Source organism: Anser anser (genome assembly GCF_964211835.1).
Source record: "Anser anser genome assembly, chromosome: 2".
In the NCBI taxonomy this organism is placed as follows: Eukaryota; Metazoa; Chordata; class Aves; order Anseriformes; family Anatidae; genus Anser; species Anser anser.
Window position 1 is genome coordinate 124,867,955 of NC_139721.1, and position 21,185 is coordinate 124,889,139.

At 35.6% G+C, this 21,185-nt stretch overlaps 1 protein-coding gene across 6 annotated transcripts in view; it reads left to right on the forward strand.

Moving 5' to 3' along the window:
• The window catches only part of TBC1D5 (TBC1 domain family member 5), a 320,497-nt gene that overhangs the window by 124,579 nt on the left and 174,733 nt on the right, over positions 1–21,185 (forward strand). For all 6 annotated transcript variants that reach the window (XM_083824309.1, XM_083824307.1, XM_083824305.1 and 3 more), the window contains one exon: positions 3,910–4,044. In XM_083824309.1, coding sequence (XP_083680435.1) covers positions 3,945–4,044 — 100 coding nt within the window. In that variant the 5' untranslated portion in view covers positions 3,910–3,944. The remainder of the gene's footprint in view (positions 1–3,909; positions 4,045–21,185) is intronic.

Below are 21,185 nucleotides of genomic sequence, written 5' to 3' on the forward strand. Positions count from 1 at the left end.
AGAGGTAAATGGATGTCTTATGGCTTGAAATGAAGTACAGTGTGTTCAGATTGTGATATGTTGTTTATGAAATAGTGATTTTAAATTTACAATAATTTTTCATATTAGGGTAGTCTTGTATTTTGCTCTTGTGGTAGTGAGCAGTCTCACTGCCAAAAGAACTCTACAAAGTTTGGGTTTATTTTGAACTTTTCAACTTCTATTTGAACATTCATTACAATCAGTTTATTACATGAGCATTTATTATAATCGTATTACAGATGACTCTGCTCTTCTGTACTCTTCTGGTTGTAGTGATGTCCTTTTATGTTTGTGTAATACATGGTTTTGCCCGGCTCCAGTCCAGATGGCTGGTACTTCATTGGCGCTTCAGCTAAAGATAGAGCAGATTTCGTGTAGTCTTTTGCCTTTGTCTTGTATTTCTAGCTAGTAGATAATAAATAGAATAGGTGCTTGATCTCTGGTATGCAGAAGGAGGTTTTTACAAGGTGGAAACCAGTAAGGTGGATATTTTATCATCTATGACTGTGAAGGAGGCCATGTGGAGAGAGTATGATGTGTTACAAGCCAGTATCTCCGCAGCATCCTTTTCACGTCCAATGGAGTTCTGAATTCGTGTTTTTAAGCCCATCTTTTGTGGGATTTTTGATGTCTCCATTGAGAACCTGGGCTGAGAGATGACAGACGTACTGACAGGCTGCCTTTTCTAGTGCTGACAACCACAGTGGGTTCATTCACTGGGGGTGTTGGTCCAGGAGGAGCTGCCCTGTGGAGCTCTCCTCAGTGGAGGCGTCACACAGCACCAGGCCCTGCCCTGCTCTCACTCTTAGGGAGCATTGCCAAACTCTGAGCTTACGTGCCTTGGCCTCTTGGGTGGATTCGTGTCTCTTTTCATTCTCCTAAACTAGATAAATGTTTCATATGCAGCTCTAATTATTTTTGCATGTATATTAAAGAATAGTAGAACTCCCAGCGCTGGGAAGGTTGCCTGGTCTCTGTTTGTTTTTTTTTTAGCCCTTCATCTTTGGAGAAAAATGGTAGGAATAGATAACAGAATCACTGCTAGCTTGACTGAGGTTCGAGGTAGGCAGTATCAAGTCTTAGAGGCTAGTAATTGAACTTCAGATGATTTTAATAACATTTTTATTGTTTCTTATTGAAAAAGCTTTTAACTTGCATCTTACTTAATACAAGCAATATGTTATAGGCCATTACAAATCAACCACAAACCTGTAAAGAATTAATCTTTCTTGGAGTAAGATCCCAAGAGTAATCGTAATTATTTAATAGTTTCCTTTGTTCTTTGTTAGGAGAGTTGAAAAGAACGTAAGTATAAAACCATAAAGAAAATCGTGTGGACTATGGAGTGACAAGACTAATAGTGATGGTTTTTTTGGAAAACTAATCAAATGTATCCATAAGCAAACGCAAATAACTGATTAAATCACTGTGTGAGTATCAAAAGTAAATATCTTCAGATGTCTAAAACCGTTTGAACAGTCTGTAAAGTAAATTGTGGCTCTTATATGTTGCAAAGGCATGGCATTTGGGGAGAATTTAAAAAAAGAGAGAGAGAGAGAAGGTAGAAATTAGAAAAGAATGTAGAACAAACTTACTAGTGCCAATTTCTTATGGTGTTACTGATATAAGAAAATGTTAGTCCGAAGCACATTGTGTTTTAATGAAGTGGTGGCTGCTAAAACTGCAAAGGCCAACAATGTGGTTTTGAGCCTGGTTCTCAATTTGAAAGGCTATCCAAGTTGTGCCTTGTTCAGATATGGTCTGAAGGATCATAACAATAAAAAGTTAAACTCTGCCAGGACAGTATAAATAAACTTGTAAGTCTTACAAAGACAAAGCCAAAAGGTCAGTAAGAAAGCTAGTAACAATGATACAGCAACAAAGAACAGGAGCAGCAACTAAAATTCCAAAAGGAGAAAATTGTAAACACCCCTTTCTACAATGTTTTTTAAAGTAAATTCATTTTTAATTTATTTTTTCATTCATTTATTTAAAATATCAGGTAGTTACAAACATCTGTCTATAATATGTAGCCACAAGACTGCAGCTAAACATCAAAATGTTTAAGTGGCTAGCAAGTTTGTAAACGTTTTTCTCCAAGTTATCATTTATGTGTTTTCTATTATTATGGTTAATAAATCACATAAACACACGAAGTGTAATTGCGCTCGTAATATTTTTTTTTTTTGGACTTAGTACAAAGAATCATTCAAGGCCATGCTGTGTTTGTGGTGCATTTTCTCTGAGGCCGTGATTATTTGATTGTAATAATTTGACATAAACTTGTACCACTGCAAAAGCAGGCAGTCCTGCCTTCCCTCAGTGTCTGGCTGCTTGTTCCTGAGAGCTTCAGAGGGTCTGTTCTAGCTAAGCAGTAGTGAGAGAGGTGGTGTGATCATTTCAGCACCACGCTAGCACGGCTGCCATGGCAAATGAGGGACAAAACCCACACGGTGCATTGGTTTGAAGGTAATGCCTAACAGTGCTCCAGCTAGCTTTGTATCTTATTTATTGCAATTTTCACATAACGTAGTAGGACAGTGAAGCTGATGAATAGGATATAAAACTAGAAAAGTCTTAAGAATCCTAGTCACTTTCCATTTATTAGTGATAAACTGAAGGTGCTAAGCATACATGGCCAATGCCTTGTAACAACCAAAGGAAGAGCATAATTGAAGTGATTTCTGAATTGATAATATACCAATCCTGATTGGTAAATACCTCTTTGTGTTTATCTTTATATATTTATTTGGAAATACTATTTTCTTGGAGTTAGAAAGTTAAGATACTGTAAACTAAGCAGTTACAGTAAGTGATACTTAAAACTCAGATGGCAGACATAGGTTGCTAGTTACTTTGCTTGGGCAAATCAAACCTATTTGGCTGCCATAGTTCTGTGTTGCTCCATCTCTTTCACGCTATTGATAAATCACTGTACAGTGACCAAAATGTAGTCTTGACAAATGTACTCTTGCACTATGGTAATGGACTGGAAAGGTCATTTCTCTGTCTTGCTGCTCTGACCATAACACCATCTGCTTTTTACCTCTATTGGCATTTTCTTATTCATTGCAGCAAATATTAGCTTGAAACATTCTTCACACGAACTTCTACCATCGTTCTTGTTCACTTGTGTGATACTGATTGGAATTCCATTCAGCCTTTAATGGTGAACCCGTATCACCCATTTGCTGGGCTTTCATTTATATACTTTCTCTCCTTTTGTCCTTAATTTTGGAAGAACTTCTTTATAAATATTCACTAACCAGCTGATTAAGTTTCTTCAAATGCTTCTTTAACACCACCTTTCTAGAAACTTAACATAAATCTCAATAAAACTGAAATCACCCATCATACTGATCAATGTTGTCTCATTCTTTTTTGCATATGTTTGCATCCCTCTTCCTGTTGTCTCATATTTGACCCAAGGTTTCTGAAATATAAGGGGTTAAAAGAGAAATTTTTTCTAGGGTGAGGTGTCATGAGTCCAGAAGGGTGATGATGGGTCTTACCTCAGCTTTGCTTTATAACTTTCACTGTTGCGAAGGACTAGCATCAATTTTCCCTAGAGTCAGAATAAAAGGAACTAAAATCAGACTAAAAGCTGGAAAAGGAAGGAAAGACGTTCCTACCCCAGCTCTCATAGTCCTTCAAAACCATATGTGTATTTTAGTTGCAGTGTGATTGTCAGGAGGTACTATAACAATTCTTTTGGACTCCAAATAATAAAACATTTGAATGGAAATACCATTATTCTGCTATTCAACATCTAATGGTGATGTTTTGTCTGAAAAATAAGGAAAGGTTTTAAGCATTTTCAATATTGACTTGCGTGATTGCAAAATAGCTAAAGAAACACTGAGTGTTTGTTTTTCTGTTTTTCCTCAGATAAATATCCTTCGGTGGAAATTACTCTTGCCAGTATGTATCATTCTGTGTCTGAAACTAGTCACCCTTTGCAAACAGAGGAACAAGAAATAGGCATTGATCCCTTGCAGAGTTATTTGAACAAACCAGAGGAAGGTGAGTTTTGTAATTTTTTTTAAACTTTATACATAGAAACCTTACATAAGTGTGTCATGGTAACTGTACCTGTCATAATTTGTTTAATTCTCTCAAGGAAGTTGAACAGGGCAACTTAAAGAACATTTCACAGAGTGTGTGTAGAGCACTCTGACACTAATGAAAACCACAAAAAGTCAACTTTCAATTACAGACAGAAACATTAGCCAAATGTTTAATGCGCTGTCATCCTTTTTTAATCATAAACCAAACACTGACTTCAGCATAAGAATATTGAAATGCAGCATGGCTTTGTTACTTTCTGAAACATGGGCTTTTTTACATTGCTTTGCTTTTAGAGTTTTTCTATTTTACTTTTTTTTCTTTAATACTGTGATAAAGTTCAAAGTATTATTTTAGAGAAGATTATATAAATATAAAAAGGCAAAAATTCCAAATCTTGTTTAACTCACTTTCTTCAAATAAGAAAATCTGAAAATATTCTCATTAAAAAAAATACTGGAAGTCGAGGTAAGCTGTATGAATGGGCTCTAAAGGTAGAAATTACTTTATAACCCTAGGTAAATTAATTAAATGCAGTATTTGGAAGACTCTAATGAACAGTGAGAGCAAGCTGCTTGCATAATGCAATGGATGTCTGTGTTGCTCGTCTTCTCTACTTATTTGCTAGTAGTGACAGTATAGTTGGTTCGAAGAAAGCGATAAGCTTAACAAGAAGCTGAGATCCTTGTCATGAAAACGTTCCTCAAGTACTCAGTTATACACAATGGCACCTTAACTACCTGTAATTTTCCAGTCATTGAGCACATGTACCAGGAGGGCAAAATAAAAAATTTATTTTAAATTACGGAGTTGAAACAACTTTGTCACATTTCTTAAGTCCCTCACCCATATCAGCCATTCTGTGTGGGTGTATCTGTCTATAAATCTTATGTTTACCAGTGCTTACTAATAAAGCTACATCAAGTTTTGCTTAGCCAGGTTTATTACTTCAGTTTATGGGAAGCTGATATTTTACTTCAAAATATATTAGTAAAGCTTCATAGTTCCTTTGAGTTAATTTTCTTCATTTTTTTCTTCATTGCTTTACAAAGCTTTTTTGATATTAAAAATGAGAATGAACATCTAGGAGGAAGTGTTTAAAAACCTGATGATTAGATGAAATAGCGTTTCCAGGTCAGTGTTCCTCCTCTATTATATTTGACATCTTAATGATACGGAGCCATTTTAGTTTGATAAACTAAAAGGATTTTTGTATGTATTTTTAGAAACTGAAAATAACCATTTTCCAGAGGAAATATAGCTTGCTTCTAGTCTACACCAATCAAGAACGATAAGCTTTTTCTATTTTTTTCCCTAAAAAATATTGGTAATTCTCTCCACTCTATTTCAAGGAAAATCAAGATTTTTACCCTGTTAAAAAGCACAGTAAATTAATTTTACCGTTTATTGTGCCCAGAAGCAATTAGTTACCTTGACTGAAAAGGTTTCTCATTTTTATCCCAACCTTAACATTTCTGACATACAAAGTTATTAGTATTGAATTGATGTTTAAAAGTGCCATTAATTCATTTACCCCAAATGTTCATTAACAATGTAAATGTATGCTGATGTTCTATGAGACAAGGAAGTGACTAATGACTCTTCGCACTAACAACACTTAAAATGAATAGAAACTTTAGATAGCTAATCTTGAAGTAATCAAGACCCTCATTCAGCTTGGCATCTCTGTATGCTCTAAAACAGCTGTCAACTGTTAAAAATATATACACAACACCACATACGCACATGCGAAGATAAAGATATGTAAATACATGGTTCCCCAAGTCATAAAGGTTACCAACTATGGTACATTTTTTATGTGCTATCTATGTAAATATTTTATATAAAGCATCCATTTCATCTTCGTAATTTTTTTCTGAGAGACACATACTGCATTTTAATTTGAAACTTTATATATCCAAAATAAGTCTTTGAATTTTTAATATTTAATTTTATGTAAAGGATATATTTAGGCAGTGTTAGGTCTTTGGATGTCAAAGTATACAGTCATTCCTGTCCATCCAGCCTGGTTAGAAGTTCAGAATAAAGAAGCAATCGTTGTTTTGCAAATGAAGTATCTAACTCTTGAAACAAACTATAAATTGGATGGAGAATTAACATAATTCATATTTTTATATATATATATATGTAGCCTTTATTCCTTCTACCTATCCAATTTTCTATCAGTAGATCTGCAGCATACTAGAAAATTGTGAGAGTCCTTTATCTCATTGAAGAAAAATCTGAAAAACCTCTTAAAAATACCATAGGATGCTGTAAGCATTGGGAAGATGCAACCATTTCCTAAATACAGAGAAGATCTTGCAGAGTAGAAGTTGCTTAAATTTAGTAAAGGTTTCCAGTATTTGAAAGGTGTATGTGAACAAACACACTAATGCTTTAGTTAGGATAAATTCATTGTTGGGACAGGTAGGCAAAGAAGCATTTTAGAATAGATGTTCCTGAATGTCATTGTCTACACTAAAATATTTCAAGCCTGAATGTTTTTCAACTCGAGTTTCAGGTGACATACAGAATCTGTTCGGTGAAAATCTGTAGCGATTACAATGCAAGATACATCTTGTTCCATCTTCGAGCATTCTGTATCATGTACCATAGATGTTTTCAAGAGAGATGGTCCATTAGTTGGAGATGTTCTGTATAATATTGTGGAATATCAGGACATGCAAATTGTTCTATGAAGCTGAGCTGAATGCTTAAAGGATTACCTTGGAGGTGAACTTACAGAAGTCTTCACTGAGATGAGACATGTCACTGATAAGTATGTTGAAAATAAGTATTTAATAATAGAGCTAGTCAGATTTGCTAATGCACAGGGAGGACTGTATTTTTAGTATGTTTAGCTGATATTAAAGCTTGATGGAGAATTGTGAGATACAATGTCACGTTGGAGTTTCGAAATCGTCTCCCACGGCTTTCTCAGAAATCTTGGAAGTACATGGATTGTTGTTAAGCTCGTTGGGAAACTATATAGACTAGGTTTTATTTGTTGGCTGTCAGCTTGAAAGGATACTTTGGATGGAATTCCGGAAAGATGTTTTTTGAGTCTGGTAGTATTCAGTGCTTTCATTAAAATCTCAGTGAAGTTACACAGATCAAACGTGTTTTATTTAGGACAGGGTTGTTAGCCTGACGGAGGGCAGAGATACAATTCAAAGTATTCTTCAGATTTCTGAGAAGTGGCCTGAGAGGAGTAAGACATGGTTCAGTAGGAGCAGCTGTAAGGTTTAATGTTGCAAATACTAGGCAGGAGACAATTATCTAGCTGAACAAATAAAACTGAAGCACTACAGATGAGGTAAGTGTCATATAGAGAAAGATCTAGGTGGTCACAGCAGTCCAAAATTTTGTGCATCTGAGGATCTTTGAATCTTGAGTTATGAGGAGTCACGAGAATGTGCTTGTTGGCAGTTTTACAATGTCAGAATAGGTTGTTAGTAACTAACTAACAGTCAAGACCTTTCTTCTTCTCCTTTAATATTTAAGTATTCAGAAAAAAAAACACAAAATGATATTATTTCAGTCTTTTTCCGATGGTTGATTTGGCTTATATTGTTTTCTTTATGTCTGATTTTTTTTTCCAAGATAGAAAAATGAATGTTGTTTGTGTATATGCACTCATACATGCTTTTTTAACAACTAGTACTAATTATAAGACTGGAATTCACACTTCTGCAGTCTCATAATTCAAAGGTAAGATTTTAGTTCTTTTAGGAAAACTCTACTTTCAATTATAACTTTTGGATCTGGTTGTATTGTCATTTACATGCATGTATGTATACATGCCTTTTCTTCTTTTAATTATAAGTTGGTTTTATTGTACTACTTTTTCTGTTCGAAAAACGTTCATGGTATTGTTCATTCTATTCTAACAATAATTTTGAATGACTCATTTAAATAGGGCTCTTTATCAGACTGACATGAATCACATCTTTTTGGTCTCCAGCAGGCACTTTATAAACACTGAATACATGAAGAGAAATTTCAGAAACTTTGCATTTCTGCTTTCTCACTGCGTGCTGCATCTAACAAGTATTTTGTTTATTTCCAAGTGCTCAAGATTTATATTACATTGAAACAAGATAACTAGGGTAGCTGTTTCTGAGCTGCAGTAATTTTTTACTCTAAGTTACGGGACTCACCACATTCTGACATAAGTTTTGAAGAATGTAGTAGGTAGTATTCCCATTTCATTCATGTAATGAGAAAGTTGATCCTCTAAGGACAGACTGGAACAATGCATTTAATACTCTTCAATTTAATTTGCTCAATATCACAATTAATACAATTAAGGTCACTTGAAATGAAACTATTAACGAATTGGGTAATTTACTTTAACAATGTCAGTGTGTTCTCACAATTACATTTGCTTTAATTAGTGTACAAGCTATTATTTAATAGCATACTTCACACAGAAAAATGTAATGTATTCTTTGTTCTTTATAGAAGAAAAGGGGAAACATTTAATGGGCCTGATCGTTTGGGGTTTGGAGATTTGGGGGATATATTTCTTGTCTAAAAGATATAGCTAGTGTTGAGAACACTGGCTGACAGCTGAAAGGACAAAGGTAACTGCTGGAGTGTCTGACTGAAATGAATCTAGTTGAGATAGATCAGTTGCCCATATCCTACTTACCATTGCATCCTTCTTGATTCTCAGGCTGTCGTGAAAAAATATAAACTGGTAAAAGAGCATTCATATTCCCGTTTTGACCTTATTCTGTGTGTTTCCATTGGTCCTCATTTGAGAATTATGCCATTTTGGTACTAACCTCATGACACTGATTTCTAGAAATTCTTACCATATAGAACTATACCTTATGTGGTAGTTTGAGAAACCTGGCTTAAATCAGTGTCACACAGAAAACAAGAGAGGAATGAAATAACAGTGCTCACCTTTTGTGGACCTAATAGGACCCATATACTGTCAAATGGTTTCCCCAAATCTTAAGTGTAATTCATGTCAGGCTATTTTGGGCTTGGCTTTTCCATTAAAGGCACAGGTGTAAAGATTGGAGGTATGCTTGAGAGGGAAGAGCTTTCTTTACTCTGGTTTGCTTTGTATTACAAGAATAAAAACAAGAAAGGTTTGTGGTGTTGTTTTTTTTCTCTACATCTTCAAGCACCATATGCTAACATAACAAGCATTTTAATATTCATTTATTAATAATAACTACTGTTTATCTTGCTTTCAAATGAGCAACAACAGGGTTGTAGTGACAAAGGCTATTGGAGCAACACAGTATGTCTTCAGCTAATTCAGCCTGTCACTAGCTTCTTCCACAGGACTCCTCATTTTCTCTTTTGTTCTTTTGTCCTAGAAAAATATTAAGTAATCAGATAGCAGAGAAATGATGCATATTTAAATATATTTAAAAATTAGCTGAAAGTATCTAGCAGTTAGTATACGTTTTCCTTTAAAGATAGTAGTATTCAAGGATTTAACTATACTGTAGAGTTGTTATTAGGCAGGCGTAGACTGTATTGTGTGCCCTAAGTGATGTGAGTCAAGTAACAGCTTTAAAGTAGAAGGCCTCAAACTCAAGTTTTGTAAGGGCCTATTGATCTAGAGGTCTTATAGACGAGCCCAAGGTTGCTCTGCTGGCTGCTGGGCTGCTCAGCTGGGATAGTAACAAATGTCACCATGTCCTTGGGTAAGTAAGAGAATGTAGTGAGATGTGGGCCCTTTGGTTCAAATGCCTTGCTGTAAATTTGTATTTAGGAGCCGGGGGAGTGTTTTAAATGACATCAGCTATGGCAGTGTATGTGAGTAGCTGGCACAGTTCTGTGGCTTATGAGGATCCAGGGTCTGACTTTTCTCTCTAGAATTGGTAGCTCCATTTTTTTGGGTGGCTTTGCAGAAGTTGCACGCTACATTAGTTCCAGTTTGGAGGTTATAATGGGGCATGGGTAACTGGCACAAGCATCGCGCAGGGATCAGGGTTCAGTGGTTTATAAGGCAGATCACAGAATCGTAGAAAATCCCGAGCTGGAAGGGACCCATAAGGATCATCGAGTCCAACTCCTGGCACCACACAGGTCTACCCAGAATTTTAGACCATGTGACTAAGCGCACAGTCCAAATGTTTCTTAAACTCCAACAGGCTTAGTGCAGTGACTACTTCCCTGGGCAGCCTGTTCCAGTGCGCGACAACCCTCTCGGTGAAGAACCTCTTCCTGATGCCCAGCCTAAACCTCCCCTGCCTCAGCTTGACACCATTCCCGCGGGTCCTATCGCTGGTCACTAAAGAGAACAGATCAGCGCCTTCCCCTCCGCTCCCCCTCGTGAGGAAGCTGTAGACCACGATGAGGTCTCCCCTCAGCCTCCTCTTTTCCAGGCTGAACAGGCCCAGTGACCTCAGCCACTCCTCATATGTCTTCCCCTCTAGGCCCTTCACCATCTTCGTAGCCCTCGCTGTTAGGTATTAGAAAGACCTTTTCATTGATGGTGTCTGATGATCTAAGTGAAATCTGAACTGCTCTTTTTGAAAATTCTACTCAGAATTGGTACACGAAGATAAGACCTAACTCACTAATGACACTGGCACTTTACCTCTGCTCACTCACGTCAGCTGGGAGTTTCCAATTCTTTCCAAATACAATCCTGCCCAAAATACTGGCATAAATAACTTGCCAGCCTCATCATTCTGGTAATTCCTTGTGACCTTACTATGGGAAATGCTGATTTCAGTTTTTCTTTTTGTTCTTTACCTAGCTTCTCCCAAATCCAGGTTAAAGCTCAACTAGTGGGCTCTCATCTTGACTCCTAGTATACTTATAGTATAATATACTTGTGATAAAAGCAAATGATGGAAGTTGAATGAAAAAGGAAGATTTAAAAATAAATAAATAAATTTGTTATGGCTATTGGAGCTTAAAATACCAAGTGGAAATTTCCATTTTAACTATAGTAACCTCCCGAACAGCATTAGAACAGAAGAATCTTTTCATTAAGAACTCTGTAAATATAACGTGAAAACTACCTTGTTATTAGAAGTTATATAGAAGCCAGTGATGAGAATTAAATAATTCTTTGAATATTTTACTCAGACTTGGTACAAAAATATAATGAAGGTTAGTACATGTAAACACCTCACATATTAAGTGTTCTGTGCAATGATCAAATCATGTTAAATGGCTATATCTCCTACATATGGAAAAGGAAGACTCTCTTAATTTAAAAAAATTGAACTGTACAAGTTTGATTTTCCTTGTGTATTTATAATAAAAGACTAGTAAATCAGAATTCTAGCTGAGGCCAGCATGATTGGTACAGGATAATAATCAAATGTGTGTGTTCACTTCTGTCCTTATGTACAGAAGGCTGTAATTTACAAAGCAGTCTGTAAAATGTATGCAGCTAGCTGATGTTACAGACCCCTGTACCTGAGATTAAATGTACATTAAAACATTTTGAAAGATTTTAACTGCCACAGATTTGATTGTATTAGAAATTGATTACTCTATATAACAGAAAAATGTCGGCATAGGTAGAATCTTTCCTGTCTATCATAGGTGTGGACACTTGTAAAGATCTGAAATTCCTTTTAGAAAGTGAAGTGTTTGACCTACTTTCACTGAAGTGATACCTCCATATTATATTGCAAAGTTTCAATTTTAGGCTTCCTATTAACTAATAAGCCTTATTCTTCAGCCACCTTGGATACACCTGTCATTGTCCTCTTTGTACATGCAAAGCTAAGGTGTGTGGAAGGGGAGAGGAATAAAGTACTGTCAAACTAGATAGTTTCTTGCCACTTAAAATAAGTAAGATGTGTATTATTTATTGACAGTCTGGCCTTTTAACAAAGAAAAATAGGCCTACGCTTAGGTTGCCACTGCTACAAACGAAACAGCTGATACCTTAATGAACAACATACTGAGGGCCATCCAGGACATAAGGCAAATTAAGCAGGTTACAAACTGCGTATCTTCTATTTAGATATAGGAGATCTCCCCAGCTCTGACAATTAGCTCTACTGATCAGGCAAGCAGACAGACAGAAACAGAAGGAGGCCATTTGTATCAATTTGAGGAACAGAACTAGTAATGAAGTAAAATATCCGTAGCAGGTATTTTCACCTCCACGTTGGAACAGATATTTCTAACTGCTGGTTTCATCTTCACAATAACAAATACATAAATATGTGTTGTTTAACAAAAGCTTATTTTCTGATGTTTACAAATCGAGAGCAAAGGAATAATAATACTTCTAACCCAGAGGGTTTTTAAAAAGGAGAAAACATTTTCTGGACATACAAACAAATATGAATCTTGGTAACCTGACAGCTTTGTTTAAACGTTGAATTTGAGTTTCCTTTCATGAAACTCTTTTCAAAGTACAGCAATTCAGCTGTGAAAACCTGAATACATTAATGATGACAAAGAACCTCTGGAATGAGCCAACGTTTGTTTTTGTTCTTCTACAACATTTCCTGATGAATTGCACATACAAAAAGTGTTGCAGGTTATTTTAATTTTCCTTTCTTACTTTGATAATAAATGTCTCCTCTGTTTACCTTTTCAGTTAAGGTACCTTATTATTACTAATCAGCTTTAATTATTTATAACAAAATGACTGTGAAAGATTTTTCTTTGATGTAGAAAAAGTCAGGGACCTGATCCTGATCCTATTAAAATTAATGGCAAGGTTCCAATTGACTGTAAAAGCAACAAGCCTGAGTGCCCTTATTGTTTAGGTGAAGCAATAATTTAACCCAAGATACTGAATTGGGATTAGTTACTTGGAGTTCCTTAATTTTGGGAATGTCCAGATTTCAAGCATTTGGTCTCAGGTTTTGTGTGCTCAGAGGCAGTGTGCATATGACCTTTAAAGTGTTGGCCATCATTTTACACATCAGATATGCAGTAAATGAAAAAAGGCTAAATATACATGATAATTGGAGAATGCCTTTGCCTCTAAACAAAAGTACAGGCTAAAATGGTTGCAATGAGAGAGACGTGCATAGGATTTCTACTTTAACTGTTTTTCTTTCCAGTCAACAAAATAGCAAACCAACCCAACTCTGAATGATACTGGATAAAGACACATGATGTCTTAAATGCATTAGGTGAGCTGATGTTTAAACCTTTTTGCCTAAGTGAACTAGTGCTGGCTTTTGTTTCTAAATATTTATACACACACACTCCATGAAAAAAAGATTGAACACTTCTGTCAGAGTATGGAATATCTTTTAGTTGTCTATTCATAAATATCCCTATTTAGCTTTGTCATTATGTCAGAAGTTTAGGTCACTTCATCAGTAATCATGTGACTATAATGTTTTAACTGCAGCCCAAGTGACATAAAAGGATATAGCAAGTAAGATTTATTTTTACTATTTGTGACAATCACACACGCTTATGATGCACTTTGTGCTCAGTCATTTGATCTGTTTATAAAGGGAAGTAGGACTTCGGATGTTTCTTCTGCATCTCTGTGCTTATCTCATCCTATTCAAGGTATCATATACCAAAGAAGTTAAGAAATTAATTTTCGTAGCTGCCATACGTATAGTAATAGGACTGTATGTTCTTACAGAAGCAGAAATTTGAAGCAGGTGAAATGATATGCCTAATTCATACAAGAAGTCTGCAGCAGGGCCAAGAATTGAACCCAGATCATTCAAGATTGAGCGCCGCCTCAGTGACCTAGTGATCCTTTGTTTCTTGCTTCCTTTGAGCCATTTGTGAGGCAGGGTAAAAAAAAAAAAAAAAAAAGAGAGAGACGGTAACTTTGGTACATGTCAGAGTGTCAGAGTACGCCCACAACTTTTTCATGTTTTATATACAAACTCGTAATAAATACGAACTTGTCAGTCTTCAAGAATTGCAACCAGAAGTGGTTTTGGTAACTGTAAAATGGGAATTATTTTAGAAGATGGAGATATGAATGTCATCTTTTCATTATTATGGGTAATCAAATAAAGTTAAAGTTTTTTAATACATTAAACTATTCCCTAAACTTCTGTAAACCATAGCACAGTATATATATATAAAATTTGTATGTGTGTGTTACTATTAAAATATGATTTTTCCACAAGATGAATGAATGCTGCTCCAGCTTGATGAAGTAGTTATCAAAGTTGATTTGATTTGTTTTTGTTTGTCATTGTTGTGTATCTCAGCATTCCCAGCTCCTGTCTTAAGAAAAGGCAAAATACTGGAACTTCTTAAGAGAATTTTTAAAGTAAGCACTGCATCCTGCTTTTACAGTTGCATTATGCCACTGTAGGTGTTATGGGCATTAACTGGCTAGACATATAGGTCAATGGAAACTGTGAATCAGGTAATGCAATGCTACGTCCCTTTTCCCCTGCAGCTCCCATAGAGAATACCTGTCTCTGTGATATTTCATGGAATGTAAGTGAGAAGGTTAAAAATCAAATTTAATACATGTGAACTATAATGGCCAGTTAAAAAAAAAAAAAACAGCTCTAATATTCTTCTTTTAAATATCTTAAATCTGCACAATCTGCTGGCAGTTAAATGCTTCTGATTGGATACTAGAGTGGTAAGCAATAATATATAAAATATATAAATATATATATATATAATATATATAATCTGAGATAGGAAGACTGCACTCAAATTTTTGAACAAATCTGTCACTTCAGTGCATATGGGACTGTGTAACCAAAATATTACCAGTAGCCCTGTATGATAAATTTATCCAGTAAAATTTTGATATCCCATTACAAATTATTATTCCCGATCTTCCTAGAAGTTAAAAGGCACAAACTTCATCCAGATAAAGCTTTTATGGTGGTGATAATTCTTTTTCTTCTGAGAAATTGGATTTGTAATGGAATCAATAATTTAACCTTAGGAAAAGTTATCTGTGTAGTGTTCCAGTGCTAAATACAATTGAAGGAATAGAGTTTTCATATAATATGCGTGAAAGTGTATTTTCGATTAGAAAATATTTGTGTTTCAGTATGGTGGGGGTATAAGTTCTGTATCTTAGTCATAATATTCAGAGATACCATTGTTGCTTTTGTTTACTTTTCATTTGAAATATTTAAAGGGTGGAGCAATGGAACATAAATCTGTCCATTAGTGGGCATTTCTACTTTGCTCTCCGATGAATTCTCATCAAATTTGATTTGATGACTGGTGGCCAGAGCAGATACTATCTTAATGGAAGAGAGAAGGATACTGAGCCACAGGGCCACCTCCAAACTTCTGTGACCCAGTGTTTGTTCACTCTTTGCTGAAGTACAAAACAAAATACTGTTTTGCAAATGTATACAAAGCCCCATTCTGAATTATCAACAGCTAGGTGGCCACAACTTTATCAGCTACATTAAGACTGAGATTTTATTGCCATAAAATTGTGTAGCATTAATTGTCGCTATTCTAAAAATACTGCACTTGCAGATTAGTTTGTCTTTTGCTTATTTGAATTTGAAAGAAAGAAGGGATGTAAGTTGGAGCTTACACTGTGGAAGAGTCTAGCTCTGTTTGGGATTCTGTGACTGTAACCAGCCAAAACTTTTGTTTTAAATGTTCTGGAATTAAAATTGAAGATTTTCTGCATGATTAAATATAATGTATTTTATCAATTCATATTTGTGATATTTATTTGTCATGAAGACATGATAGTTTTTCGCTTTGACATTTGCATGAACTTAAGTTACACCCTTGTAACTGTGCTATTAGAATAACTGCTTGTTGAAGAGAGTAAATTTTTTAAAGAAGATGCTTTGTGGCATACTTCTATCAGAAGTAAATTTCTGATTTGGAAAAATACTACATAAAGCCTGTGGCTTTTTCTCATTTATTTAATTTTCGCAGGAAAGATAATTTTGTCATAAAAGCAGCTTTAAATGAAAACCATAGATTTAATTCTGCAAATGAAAAATCTGCTGCAGATTTTTCATGTGCAGAATTAATATGATCTTTCTGATACTACAGGTCTTCTAGATACTACAAATTTAAGAAGATGCTTGCATGTTTTCTGCCATTTCAAAGACACTTACTCATAACTGTCAGTTTAAATTTGAGCTTTCTATGGAAAAATGACCCTGCGTTTCCTTTCAAGCATTTGCATTTGCATTACTTGTCTAAATACAGTTTTCTGTTTTTGCATATTACTCCATTCCTTGCCAAAGCTGTAGCTCAGAGCAGCGACTTTGAAACTGTTGAACATACCTAAGCATTTTTTTTAATTACTATATAAAGTTGAATTTGGGTTGTATTGTATTAACTGTGACAATCTGTTAATTGTAAAATACTTATAACGTTGGGGATGCTAAAGTCAATTGTCAACTGATAGTTACATTTGTTATATGTAACAAAATGACAGTAAATGCATTAAAACAGTACTGAATCTTAAGATGGGAAGTGGTGACATCTGAATATCATGTAGTAAATTATGTGTACAATGGTAATCTGTTGGCCTAGCATACGGGGCTGCTTACACTGTGGATCCTACAGCCACACAAATCGTGTCAACACTTCCTGAGACTTGATGTTTTCCAATTTGGGCTCTTATTATAATGACAACAAGTCTTCGCTGCAAGAGAAAAAAAATAGCCAATTACTTTATTGATTTGATTCCTCCGTGCTATAATTGCATTAGAAAAATAGGCATGATTACTGAGAAATATTATTAATCTGATTTTTTAAAGGTAATTTAATCCTTTAAAGATTAGTTGAGGCGTTGGAGGACTGGCATGAGTCTTTGCAAAGGGAGCAGAATTGTACCACGGCCGTGTTCAGACACCTGCCAGTGTCCCGTCTGCCTTGTCACCTGGTTTGCCCTTGGTGGGCAAGCAACCCAAGAAAGTTTGTCCACCTTATTAATTATTCCACTGATCAGGTCTTTGGCCCTCAAGTGATTTTCTGTTTATGAATTGACACCATTTTGCATCAAAGGTGGTGAGTCAGTTTTGGGACATGTTGAGTTATTTCAGTAGTTCTCATTTACCACTTGCTCCTAAGTCCATATCTCATTATTATCTTAATGAAGTTAAGGCAAAGAACAATTTGAGGCCTTCAGGTTGGGTCTATTTTTTTCCTCTTTCAAACCATATGCTAGTGCTCCAAAGGCCTGTCTTTTGGCTGGTTCAGACAAAATAAAAACACCTCTAAAAGATCCCATTCAGAGAAATATCTACTAATTTCAGGCAAAAATTCTTTTTATTTGGTGTTTACAAATTGCACTTCTTAAACTTTGCCTAGAGGTAGGGAGGAGTGTTTCAGAAATGAGATGTTTAGTTAAAGTGACTACAAAAGCACGTTATCTTCCATTTTAGTGTATTTCTTCTTCTGAATAAGTTATGCTCTAATAAAAATTAAAGAGCAAGTTGCATTTCGAAGATCAGGTCATCGTAATTCATTGACATTAGGCCACATAACTGAATAATGTCTTACTTCAGTGAAATACATCAAATGAGATCAACAATTATGACTCATAAACATGCCTCGCAGGCATAAAACAGCAGGGAATTAGCATGTGAGGCTGATAAATATGCATGTAAATAAGCTCCCAAAGGAATAACATGGGTTTGATTGATAGGTTTAGAATTGGAACATATGTAAACCCCTTTATTCCTCATTCTGGTGTAGCTAAGTAAAGATGCGTTTTACTTGTTAAAAGTTTCAATAACTTTGTAAATCTTAATGCCACATCTGCTTTTGTGTGTGCAGGCACGTGTGGGTGTCACTTGAGAGATTGATTGAATTGTCTGCAGGATAGATGCCCTCACGCTAAGACTGTAGTGTTTGTGTATGTATATTGCAGTGGCTGCGTATATGCATGCACATATATGCATATGTGCACACTACATATTAGGTGGAGTGAAGCAAAAGATTACTGAGGGCTGGTTTTACTCAGAACTTACGGATTTTGAAGTTTGTTTTGTAAGCAGAAAAATGAGTTGTGAGTTTTGGTATATGCACCAGTATATTTATTTTTGCAAATACATTCTGCATTGAAGGTAATTACTATTTATATTACAGAAAGTCCCACAAGTGCTACTACATTTAAGAGTCTGGCAGTGATTCTTTATAAACTTCCATTTTTGTTGGCATCTTGCAGCTTGAGCTCTTATCTACAACTTCAAAGTACCTATCACAGCAGTATCTTTATGTTGATCAGCACAAGTGTTTATGCTGTGCAGAGATTTACATCTGTATTCTTAGAAAAGTATGTAACATACTTGGTGTTTATAAAACATTAATACTTTGGTTTGCCAAATACAGGCCAATTGGTTGCCATTGTCATGTGACCTAGTGTACATCTGCTTTATTGCCATTCCCTGCTATTAGGCAATAAAAACTTTTCCAACTGATGCACACTTACTGATGTTGCATCATGATATAATTATGCTAAAGTAATCTTAGACCAGTGGCATGCAAGATGCAAAAACATTTCCAATAGCATGAAGTATGTATTGACTGTAGATTTTTGTTGTGTATGTTTTATAGCTAAAATGGTCATTCTGAGAAATTTGAGATAGGGCTGGTACCAGAGATTACAATTGTTCGTGTGTCAAAACCTCAGTTCTGTAATACCTGCCTTTTGCTTAGAGATACCTTTCTGCAGAAATAAAGCTTGAGCAAAATGACTTCCATCTGTTTAGATTTATATAGTAGCGGGGAATATATTTTCCGGTTCCAATAAGTAAATTCAGGAGCTACTGCTTAGTTCTGAAAACCAGCTCTTTTTGCTGCTTAAAAATAAATAAATAAAATTGTAGCACTTAGAGACATCAGCATCAAATCTCACGTGGGTTCTCATGAAGCAATTTATTGCCACCTTGTATAATTTGTATAGAAATGCTCCAACAGCATAAACTGCTTAACCCAGACGGTAACAGACTGTGACATGAAGAAAAAATGAGTCCTACATACAACCATGGGAAGGGGGGCAGCAGGGAGGGGATTTTCTGTAACAGAGATGAATAAGCAGATTGCTATCTGGAGCTCCGATGGACCATGTTTCTAGCCGTGTAGCACTGTCCTTTTTCACATAGGATGCCTAGATATCTCTTGAGCCAACAGAAATAATAAATATAGCACTTTTTTTTTTCCCCCTAACAATGTGCCCTTTTTGCACTCAGGACCTTGACAGACTGTCAGTCAGTTTCCACTCCCCACAAGGAATGTCCTTGAATGGCCCAAGAGAAGCCAGAAAATTGTTACTAAGTATTTTTCATTCACCTCTAGAATTTTCCACATTTTATCCAACATGTGTGAAGCCACTGGGAAATATGGTTAAATGAGTTAAGCAGACATCACCCATCTGTGCATCTTAGGGAAAATAAAAACAGTGCTGTCCCTTGGAAATCTTTCTTGGTACATAACCAAAATCAGAGGAACAGCCACCAATTTGAAACTAAATCTAGGCAAGGCTCTTGTAGGAAGAAAGTGAGAAGCACTTCGAAAAAACTGCTTCTTCTATTCCACCCCAGTCTTCCTACTGTGTTGCCTTTCGCAATGTGAGGTGGTCCTGGCAGCTGGGCCCCTTTGACATTCCTGAAGGCTACTGGACACCCAAGGAAAACACGACTGCAAATCATATCCACTTCAGATGGTGTTAAAAACCTGGCATTCAGCCTCAGCTTTGAATTTTAGTCCCCTGACAAGCCAAAATTACCGCAAAACTGCAAAATTACAAGCAAAAAATTACCGCAAAAAAATGCAAAAAACAAGCAAAATTACCGCAAAATTTTTACTTTTACTGCAAAAGTTTTATAATTGTAGATTAGAAGGCATTGTAAGAACCCTACGTTTCCTAAAGTCTTGATTCACCCTTTAATATTGTTCATTGCCATCCTTTCTACTAATAAAATGATTGGTGATTTGTATCTCTCAAACAGTTCCCCCTTGGATTTCTCATGCACTGAAAAGTCAGATGCCTGACATTACTGTGTAAAGTTAAGTGCTTAGGGTTAATGAATGGCATTAAATTTTATGAGGTCATGTCCAGTAGATGTTAAAAGAAGCTTAAGGGAACTTTATCACTGATAGAAATTAACAGTTGGCATGAAAGAATGCCCGAGGGAGTTCAGTTCTAAGCAAAAATAAAATTGGTGGTATAAAAGCTAAAATATAGAGTCATTGTGATTAATGTAAACATTTTTGTTAGGTAATTGGTTACGTGTTGCAGTAAAAGAAATGAGACCTCACAGCTTGAAAGGAAAGAATATTATTGTATTTAGAAAGCAATTAATGTTTCTAGTCAAATAAAAAAAAATCTACATCACGTACAATATTTATATTCTTTCAGTAAACATATAACCTTTGGGGCTATATTTATCAAATAGTCAAGTCTCCACTTATTTACATTAGGTTTTTCTTTGGGCAAAATGTGTTTTCCCTAGTGGAGAATGTTATTTTGTTTCATTAAACCTTTATTTCTACTCACATGCGTTGCTTGTATTACAGACCAAATGAGTACATTTTGTGTACTGAAAGTCATCTAAGGTTTGTGTTTTGGGGTGACTGACGGATGGCATGAAAATTCTGTTTAAAAAAGAAAATGGCTACATTAACTTATGGATAGATCTGTTTTGCATAATTATGTGGGGAACTATTCAGTAATTACACTAGTATTCACATGCTGTAATTTTCCTCGTCTTTATTCACTGTCATTCCAATGAGAGGAAACAGAAAACTTATTCAGACATATATATTCTTTCTTGCTCTGTCTTAAAACCCGCAGTCACAGTATATGGTACTTTTTCAGATAAAGTCTGTGCTCAAGAAAGACAACTCCTGTCTTGAATTTGATGCACACTGTGTATGTAGATCCTGCACCCAATCTTCCAAGTCTTTAATATCACATTGTAGGTACGTCTAAATGACCTGTTACTTTCCTATCATTTGGCGTCTCTGCTGTCTGTACACTGCTGGAGGTAACAGTGTCAACCTTGTTGAGAATGTAGAGCTTTATTATTGGCAAGTCAAAGTTTCTGGATCAGAGCTTTTTTCTCCTCTGGTTGGATAGAGAGGTACCATATACCCTGTTATCTGGCATCGCAGATCGTAGCCACATCCCTAATTTGGAAGGGGAAATCTGAAGAAAAAGAGAAGCTATTTTTAGAATTCCTCGTCTATCGGGACTGTTC